General features: G+C 39.0%; 1 protein-coding gene across 8 annotated transcripts in view; it reads right to left on the bottom strand.

Annotated features, from left to right (window-relative positions):
- Nucleotides 1-454: 454 nt before the first annotated feature.
- Sorbs2 (sorbin and SH3 domain containing 2) overlaps nt 455-10,309 on the bottom strand; it is a 197,031-nt gene continuing 187,176 nt past the window's right edge. For all 8 annotated transcript variants that reach the window (XM_055593643.1, XM_055593637.1, XM_055593636.1 and 5 more), the window contains 3 exons: nt 8,635-8,684; nt 4,442-4,548; nt 455-2,599 (listed from right to left, as the gene is read on the bottom strand). In XM_055593643.1, the coding sequence (XP_055449618.1) occupies nt 2,538-2,599; nt 4,442-4,548; nt 8,635-8,684 (219 nt within the window). In that variant the 3' untranslated portion in view covers nt 455-2,537. The remainder of the gene's footprint in view (nt 2,600-4,441; nt 4,549-8,634; nt 8,685-10,309) is intronic.

The raw sequence follows: 10,309 nt of genomic DNA, 5'->3' as shown, positions 1-10,309 counted from the left end.
GGATCAGGAAGAGATATATTAGAAAGGACCCAAGTATAAATGGTAGCTCTTTGCTATTTGTGTGGCAGAAAAGGATGACCCTCTGTGGCAGGAGTTTTGAAATTCACTGAGAGGCCAATCAGTGATGGTAAAGTTCTTTAGAATAAGTATTTAAAAGGCTCAAGGCAGATGCTCATAACTTACAACTTTTGTAACTAATTAACTTGTTGGAAAATAGCCACTTCTGAGGCAGAAGTATTTTATGATGTGTTACTTTGGCTGAAGAGTAATATTTAAGTAAAGAGGAGTTAGCAAACAGGCTTTGGTGGTAGATTTTAAAATACTCTTCGGAGTTGATGCAAACAATTATCTCTTCTTTGTGTGTCAAGATAACACAGACACATGTTTCATATTTTAAAAAACTAATACATTGGAATAAAGCACAGTTTACATAAATGCTAAAGAAAAGTAGAAGTACTTTCAAGCAAAATTTATTAGGTATCTACTCAAGAAAAACACAATGACCATTGCTTGTAAGAATTCAAAGTCAATTACCTGAAAGCCAGGTATGAATATTTTTTCCTTTTAAAATCAGATACAGAGAGTAGAAACAGCATTTTTTTCTTAAATATAACAGGCAACAGAGTTGAAGATTTGTTTTCATAAATGGTGTGAAAAAGTATTCATTTATCAGCAAAGCTGCACGTGGCTGGCTGACTCATTTTCCAATCCCAAGTTTTTCTAATATAAAGCTGGTTGTGAACTGGATAGTAAAGGGGGTTTCCCAAAGGTATTCCTTTATCTCCCTCTACCCCTAACAATGTTCCTCTGTAACTGACATTCATGTGCATTTCAGATTGGCTACTAAGATCTTTTCAATTCATAGAATTTTGTGTAGATGCTATCTTCCAGGGTCACCTTAGCTTGTGATCTATGAAGATAGCGTAAAGGGCAGTCTGCTGAAAGAGTTTAAAACTCGGTTTAAGTGCAGGAGAAAGACCAAATTGGGAAATCCCATTTTCTGAATAAGTAAATAGTCTGTACAAAACAAAGAACAAACATATGTACAAAATGCTAGAGTCTATATGTTGTGTAAGATCAAGCATTGCCCATGTGAGGAAAGCCATAAAAAGTTTTGTCTATAAGGTGCTAAAGATTCAAAGATGAATGTATCTTATGCAAATTCATTCGGAATACAAAGCTAAGTCTCAGGGTGTGTGGAACGCAGGCACTGTGTATCCATTAAATCTTTCAGGTTTGGTAGCATTTTGTAGGTCTGTTTTGGGGCAGGAAATGACTTAACCTGAATGACTTAACCATTATTTCTAGAAGCGCCTAATTTGTTCCTAGGAAGTACTTTACATACACCGGAAAAATCAGGCTCAACATATATATTCCTGTCTGCAAACGGAGTCAGGATTCTGGGTTCCATAGAAGAAAAATAATTATTGTAGTAAAAATAATTGTATTGATCATAATCCTTGCTAAAGCCAGCCTTAACACTCAGGGTGCTCCTGAAGTACTCTATAAAATAATGTGGGATTCTTTTACATTTCCATAAAATGTACAACATAGCGTTTGAACTATATGTCCTCATACAACCTCAAACACGTAAGTGGACACGCAGTGAGACTAACCTACTGATATTACTGTCATCTCTTTGCCTCTCTCACTAACACTTTTGAGTTTTAACAGATAAATAAAACACTAAGAGCTCATTGTTCATGATGCTGATGATTACATTTTAATATAAAACAGCAATGCAAATTTACAACACGATTTGTCCTGTAGCGTGGCTAAACCTTTTGTACTCTCAAGGTAGTGAGCAACAGCTCTTATTCACTCACTTTGCACTTCTAAAGTACAAAAAAAAAAAAAAAAAAAAAAGTGGTGGTGGGGGAGTGGCAGGAAAGACTCCTATGTGAAAATTCAATGGAATCAACAAAAATCTCACCCATTCCAACTAACTTTCCTACTCACTCTAGATTTTGTAATCACTGTGCATAAAACAATATATAAGTGCAGGCAAATGATAGCTGAAGTATAGTTGTCATATAGTGTAAACCAGAGAGAGCACTAGGAAAATACACTGCCAAGCTGAGAGTGAAAATGCAAACCATAGCATTTCAGAAAACGATCTTCTGGCTTCCTGAGGACAGAACACCTTCCGGAGAGGTGGAAATACAGCCACGAGACCAATCTCCTAAGTAGTCTTATTTCTTTTTTCACCATCTTTCTTTCTTTCTTATTTATTTCACTGTCTTTAAGTATGACGACTTTCATTCTGATTCCATACACAAACATTTCAAAGTTCAGGGCAGAAAGCAAGAAACTGCATATTTATGTGGGTGTAAGTTTGCCACATCTCCCTAAAGCTCCCAGCTTCCCCTAAGGCTCACAGTGGCAGTCACTCTGCTGGTGATTTGGTGGCAGCAGGTGGAGATGGTGATGGCCTATTGGAAACCATAAGGCATGACAGCAACAGGCCTGCTGGGATGTTTCAGGTGAATTATGCAGATGTGCTTCTGAAATGCGGCGTAAATAAGGAGTGAGGTGATTCACAGCCTCTTGACATAGTTTCCCGGGAAAGTACCAAAGAATTTGGTTCTTCTTGAAGTCCCTGAAAACAGAAGCAATAAATGAAAAGGTGTGTAACAGCAATGGAATGTCAGGTACTATGTCAGCTTCAACACTTTCTGCCTACAAGGGTACACTGTGAAAGCAAGCTCTAAATAGTTTGGGAAGGAATAAAGACAACTTGCATTAAGCCAATAAGAGGAAGTGGGCAATTTGATTGTCTTACCCGTTTCATGAGCATAAAGGATAGATTTCCACCACACTGAGCTAAATCGGGAAGCCTGGCCACTCAATCTAGAGAGGAAGACAATTGTGCAGAAGAGCTGCGTGGTAGGACTGAGGTTACCAAGATGCCAAACAAGGAGTAAGAGATCACGGTGAGGTTTCCGGTGGGACAAGATGACTGATAAGGCACAAGAGTCAGGGTTGGTTCAGGAGCAGGGGGCCTCCTCTGTAGTGAGTGACACATTGGTCCCTACAGGCGATGCTGCCAATACCACAAATGTTACGACCTCAAGCCCAGTGCTAGGTCCCTCAGTAAGAAAGCACTGTTACGCTTCCTCACAACATATAGAAGTCTGAGCAACTTAAAAATCACTAAATTTAAAAATGTGGAAGGCTGGCTGCTACTTGTCTGGGCGTGTGGTAGAAAGTTTAACCACTGAGAGTGACTTCTAACATGGCCAGTGAAAACCAAGTGGCCACCCTCATGGCCACCTTTGCTTTCAAACATCACAATTCTTTGGATACTTTTTCATTAAGTCCTGTACAATTAAATTCGTTTGTATTTTATCACAGCAGCCTGGGTAGGGCCTCTAAGATTTCACTTCTCTTTAACATTCTATAATTTTTTTGATTTGGTTTGCTTACGATTGCTGCAAACCATGTATGTAAACCACCTCTTTTTTTCTTCTAGATGGCAATTAATAGAAGCGACAGGCCCTGACACATGTGTCTGCCGACACGGCTCTCATCATTTCACCTCTGCTGAACTAGTCTAGAGAAAGATTTCATTCTCACATAGTTTTTTTAATTTTATGTGTATTGGCATTTTGCCTGAATGCCTGTCTATGCATTGCATGTACATGGGCTTATGGAGGCCAGAAAGGATCCCTGTGGAGCTGGAGTTATAGACAGTGAATAGCCACCATGTAGGTGCTGAGAATAGAACCCACCTACTATTTATTTATTTATTTACTTATTTATTTACTTACTTATTTATTTATTTATTTATTTATTTATTTATTTATTTCCTTAATTTTCCCCTCTTTCCTTTGTGTCTGGCTATATACTTTTGTCTACAAATATTTTCTTAGAAGAACTCATGCTGTCTCCTCCTCTTCATCCTCCTCCTTGCTCCCCCCCCGCCCCCCCCCCCCCTTTGCGCTGGTAACTGAAGAGTTGAGCAGTGGAGAAAGTTAAGCATGTGCTCCATGATCGAGCTTTCAGTCTGTAAGATGGTAACTATGGGCTTGCCTTTGAAGTGGCATGGGAGTTAGTTGTCCCTTCCCTTAGACTTCCCAGATTGCCGCATCTGAACCAGCAAATGGGTCAGCTTTCCTTTCCTCTTGCTCCCCATCAAATGACAGCTCCCCTGTCGACTCAGATTTCCCACTGAACATAGCAAGGTATGTTTTTGTTTTTGTGATATCACATACATTGCTTGTTGGATGCTATTTAAAGAAACGTCCTTAGTTGGGTTGAAATAAAACTAGCAGAAAATGACGTATAACTGAAAGAAGTAAATGCTGTACTGTATTAAAATGCAGTGGCTTTGGAAGCATATCGTACACCATGAATTCAAAGAGAGATCGATTATCACCATGAACCATGCACGTGAGCAAACTCAGATAAATGATGAAAACAGCTAAACAGAAGCACATACCCACGAACCATCCATCGTCACACTTCTCCATCACATCCACGACGTCACTTTCTCTGAGTTCCAGCTCATCTTCATTCCTAGGAGTATAGTTATACAGAGCCTGAAACCTTAAACGGGACAAAGGGGCACATTTAATTCACTTCACATCCCCGTGAAATTGTACAAGTTAGTACAACACTCATTTCAGCTTCAACATTTCTAATATTTATATGTGATGTTAGGCCGTGTCTAAGTTTTTGCTAAACATGTAAAGTCAACAGAAACATTCAGATTCTCATGGGAATCACAGCACTTTAGCAACATTTCAAAACTTACAATGAGAAATATTCAGAGATTATAATATTCTGAAATCAGGTAAAAGATTTCTGATATTTGTAGGCCAGACTTCCCTTTAAATTTTATAGACACACAATGTCTATCATTCAGATGCTACATAACAATGTAGAATACAGAATTAACTAATGGTATTTGTATTATGCAGGTATACTTACAACAAGAGGGATTACAGGTTTAGCTAGCCATAGCCATAAGTAAGTAATGGCGGCTTGGAAATGGAACTCATAGATGATCTAAACTGAATTGTACAGAATGTTTCAAACATACATTTTGTAAACAATGATGTAATAATTACTATCAAAAGACTATGTTTATCACAGGATTCCTTTAAAGCGACTAGTTTTATAATATGAATTAGGATTTGAAATGTGATGACTTCATGCAATTCTCCTATGGCCTCAAGTCATAGGTAAAAGCCCTGAGGCTTTATGCATGGCCATCCCTTATCCTGCTAAACTAGTAGTTCATGGACTTTAAAAAATGTATCTGGGAGCCAGGCATGGTGACGCACACCTTTAATCCTAGCACTCCAGGATGCAGAGGCAGGCCGAGCTCTGTGTAGCCTGGTCTACAGAGTCCAGAACAGCCAAGGCTACACAAAGAAACCCTGTCTCAAAATAGAAAAATGTGTCTGGGAAAAAAAAATTGTGTTTGAATTAAAAAGTCTCCTTTGGAATAATTATATGTGAGAAATAATTACTGAAAGAATTCTGCCATTTTGTTTTTTTGTTTTTGTCTGAACTCTTTGAAAGAGAGAGAGATGGTGACATTGACCGGTACTGTATTTGAATACTGAATCTATTTGACATTGACTTTTGTGACTATTAGCATGGACTGCCACTTTGGAAAGTAAAGACTGACATTATAGAGGCTAAGAAAACCAGGAAGAATTTTACATGTAGTTAGTGGGAAAATTTCATGATATAACCTATCACTTGTATAATTGGAAGATTAAAAGGGCTGGTTTGTTTCCATTGCTTTTTATAACTGTCATATAATTGTGCTAATGTAAAAAAAATAGTAACATTCTGGGGCACTTTGGATTTATTTCAGGCCACCATGAAAAAGTAGGTGATATTGAATTATCATCTACTTTGTAACAAGAATGCTTTATTTCTAATTACTTTATTGATTTGGAAAAAAATCCCACTTTGGTAGAATAAAGTTATTCTAGCACTTGAATTCAAACACTGCTCTAAATGTGCAATAGCCTTTCTGGCTCCCTCTGCTCTTGAATGTCTCCTGATCATGGCACACACGTGTGTAAAATTGGCTTCAGAGAGTTCTAGGAAAGAGCTTTGCCTTTCCATAAACCCCATCTTTCTCAGCAGGGGACCCAACTCTAAAATCCCCACATTAGAGATGTCTTCCCTTAACAGTGTTCTCTTCTAATGGGCAATTTTAGCCATTTATATATTTTGAGCCATTTGTAGTCTTCTGAGGTCTTTTGTTGGTAGAGACTTCAGCTTGTGGTCAAGGATTGAAAACAAAGCCAGGCCCTAGAAGAGGTAGCAAGTAGGGGCCACCTCACTAACATGCTTGCCTGGGGGCAGCCTGAGGAGAGAGGAAAATCACTTTGTTGTTTGCTGTGTTGGTTAGTGTCTGAGGCTGATCAGGTGGTAGAATGATATAATTTTGGATGTTCAAAGGGAAAGGGAATATCAGCAAGGCCTCTTGTCTATTCTCAAGCTGGAGGGACATGGTCATCCCCGGCTGGTATGTAAATGGATGAACTATGCAGCCACTTTGGGGAAGTGGATTCTCTCATTCCATTTCTCAGTCTCTTGCCTGAGGCGGATCTCCAAACACTTACAGGCCTGTTTAAGGCTACAAACTCCAGCTGCTTGATGACTCCTGAGGTCTCCAGAGCTAACAACCCAGCATTGGCATGGACTCCCAGCTCATTTTTATATGACGAAAGCCAACTACACTTGTCAGAATTTATTTACCATAGTGGTTTAATTAGATCACACACACACACAAGGGTTTTTATGGAAACATAAACAAACCTTCCTGGAAATTCTTCTACCTCTGCTGTTTTCAAAATCAGTGTTTCAGGACAGGAAATGCAGCCCAATTAAGATTTAAAAAAAAAATGCTGCTTTGAAAGATATTAGAGAGATGGAGGTAGGGGTGGGTAGGTCAAGACTGCCTCAAAAATAAATGTCATTTAATTTCTCTATAACCTTCACTTTTTATTGTCCCTTAACTGAACCATAGCAACATGGCTTAGGTTTTCTACTTTTGCTTCAGAAAATGTTAGCAATTAGCTAACATTCCATAATCCCTCTAACTAAGGCTGCAACGAAACATAAATTTGATAAAGAATAGTGTCTAGAGCAAGGCTTGAAAGTGTATGTTCCCCCACTTTTGGGCTCTGTGATTTTTAGAACAACCAAATGGCCACAGCTGCATATGAAAGAACAGAGTACAGCACAACACAACTTGTTTATATGCCTCAAAAGCTGTTAAACAGAACACGCTCTCAGTGCCATCACTCTAAACAGCTTTGGAGAGTAATTTTGTGATTTAATCCTATCATTGTGTGCACATGTAAAAGAACAACAGGAACATTATTACAAGTTGTTCCAGTAATTTTCTCCAGTTAAGTGGGGTTTTTTCCAGTGGTCATTGCTTCTAACCTAGTCTATTTGTGGTAGGGACTTCTTTAGAAGAATGCCATCCTGGCCATACTGCATGAGAGGCACTCCAGAGAGGTGCCAAAGGACCTATTTTCAACCATGAAGAACAAAGAGGGACCCTTGGAGCTGAAAACACCAGTTACACATGAGGGTCTGCCCACAAGGAGTTGTCTTTGGTCTGTATGTTTTTTACCAAGTGAGCAGAGCTTAGGCAGAAAGCTTAGGTGTACCAGGCAAGGTGAGGATTATGGGTGTGGCCCCTAGATGGCTCTTTTGACTCAGCATAGGCAGAACTCAATAGGAAGTGAAGCATCCTCTTCAATCTATCTATCCATCTATCTATCTATCTATCTATCTATCTATCTATCTATCTATCTATCTATCTATCATAAACTTGGCCATAGAAAGACAAATGAGACTCTTAGTGACAATGTGTGGTACTTTTGTGTTTCTTTAATGTATGTATCAGAAAGTCAAGGGGATGTGGGAGGAACATTTGAAAAGGCACATTCTTGGTGTGGTGGACATTGTGTCATGCATCTGGACAGTAGTGAGTGCTTTAATAATACTATTTTCAAAAGCCATTCTGAAGCATGTGTGATAATTTTGGAATTGTACTACTAAAGCAGGCCTTAGGTATACTTCTGAAGCATTCAAATAAATAGAAAAACAAAGTTGTGGTTACCGGTTACACAGTCAGCAGAGGAAGAGACAGATTTATACATTGTAGGAGTCACCGCATCCCTGGCAGGTTTTCCTGGTGCATGAAATGTTTTCCGTTTTTTATTTACTTATATTTTTATTTTTTGTGTATAAGTGCTTTGCTCACACAAATGTATCTGCACCATATGAGTGCTTGCTACCCAAGGAAGATAGGGGAGGATACTATTGGATATTGGATACTCTGGAACTGGAGTTATAGACAGCTGTGAGCTGCCATGTGGGTGCTGGGAATTGAACCCGGGTCCTTTGGAAAGGTAGCCAGTGCTCTTAACCACCGAGCCATCTCTCCAGCCCTTCTGTTTTTCTTTACACACTAGCATCTGATCTCGTTCGTAATGAAGGACATTGGGAGCCCTTGTACTGCAGACCCCATGTTTGCTATTTCATCCCTTCTCGTTACAAAGTCTACTGTCCTCTGGTGTCTACTGGGTACATATATTGTCCATCCTGTGGGTCATAGTCTTGGGTTTAGAAGATAAAGATAATACTTACGGTTCCCCCCCACCTTGAAGGTTTTCATGAGAGAAGACAGGACGCTGTGGCTGAAATGAAATGATTTTCATGTCAGTGTTTGAACTGGTATCATGAAAAGGTAATTTGGGTAATAACATGGTACTTTTCTTGACATTTAATATTTCCTGTTGTAAAAAACCAAGAGGAAGAAAAAAGAATCCGCCAAATAAAGGGTTTGTATACACTTAATAATTCAAGTATTTTGAAGGGTGCTTTAAGTCAAAATAGCCAAGGTTCAAACTTTTGAACACACCCACAATCTGGTCTCTTCAAGCTTTAAGGGGAAGTTGAGGTTTAGTCCCATTGATTTTTCCAAGGTCAGGAATACGGCAAGAACGAGGACATTAAACCACAAGAGCAGGGAGGCTAGACATCTTCCCTCAACCTCAGTCTCCAGCGCTTTCTCAGAGAAAGCGGAAGGAAGCCATGTCTAGCAGTAACCACATCCACTCCGAGGTTTCCCTCCACAGATGACATCGTGACACATGGTACAGATGAAAATGCCAACAGCTGGACACCCCATGCTGCACTGGGATTGAAATTCTCTCCTCTCAACAGGGCGAGGGCTGGGGCAGGGGGAGGAAACACATGCAGCTTTCAAAAGGGAACACAGAGAACTTTCAGAGGAATGCAACGGACAATATCCAGGTAACAAATAGTGCTTTACCTTAGAAGAGAAATATTGGTAGAAATCCCCAGTGCACTGAACTCTGAAAAGAGTTTCCTTTCTTTTTAAACTAAGCATCAAGACCAGTATCTGTAATAGATACTTATAATATTGGAAATGACAAGCCTTGGCATCCTGTATAGCCACACAAATACTTCAGAGAATGAAATTTCATACATTGGTTGAACATGGAAACTTGGTGTAATTTATATCAATCACCTACATCATACATTTTAGGGGAAAGAGATGCACTTGACCCTTTCACATTTCAAATATTTTCTGCTAAATGACAGCTACCTGCTGACATAACAAAGTCAGAGCGTGGACTCTGATAATGGAATTAGTTATTAGGGCTGTATCTTCAGACTTCAGGACCAGTGTTTGGATACACATAATTGTTGTTGAGTATCATATGATAGATTTTTCCCTGAAACTGTCCATAGAAAGCTCAGGTCCAGGGAGAAATGGGAAGCCCTGGGGTTTCATTCAATATGAATCTGCGAACAGGCCTCTTCCTAAATTTATCCACCATTTTCCAACATACACTGTCTACTTGGTGCAGATTAGGTATTTTCAGTGTGTTAGGTCTATTCATTGGGGCATTTGTTGACAGTACTCCACGAATTTCTTTCAACATCTTCGCATGGAATATATAAACCCAAAACTAAAGGGTGGATAAGAATTATAGGCCACATAGATGATTTACTCCTATAAGTCAGAATAAAATTCCTAACGGTATTTAAACTTGTAAACTTGTAAAATGACATTATTAAACATAAAATGTTTAAGGATAAATTATATATATTTTTTAAGGATAATGAAGACAAAGCTGGGTGTGGGGTACATGCAGTTAATCTTAACATTCTGGCAGCAGAGGCAGGCAGAGCTTAGTGAGTTCAAGGCCAGCCTAAAAGGGCTGCATGGGGAGTGCCTGCCTAAAATAATAATAATAATAATAATAATAATAATAATAATAATAATAATAAT

Source organism: Psammomys obesus, unplaced genomic scaffold, assembly GCF_907164565.1.
Source record: "Psammomys obesus unplaced genomic scaffold, mPsaObe1.curated_primary_1811, whole genome shotgun sequence".
NCBI classification, from domain to species: Eukaryota; Metazoa; Chordata; class Mammalia; order Rodentia; family Muridae; genus Psammomys; species Psammomys obesus.
The sequence above is the reverse complement of the archived record's forward strand: the minus strand, read 5'-3'. Positions and strand labels throughout refer to the sequence as shown.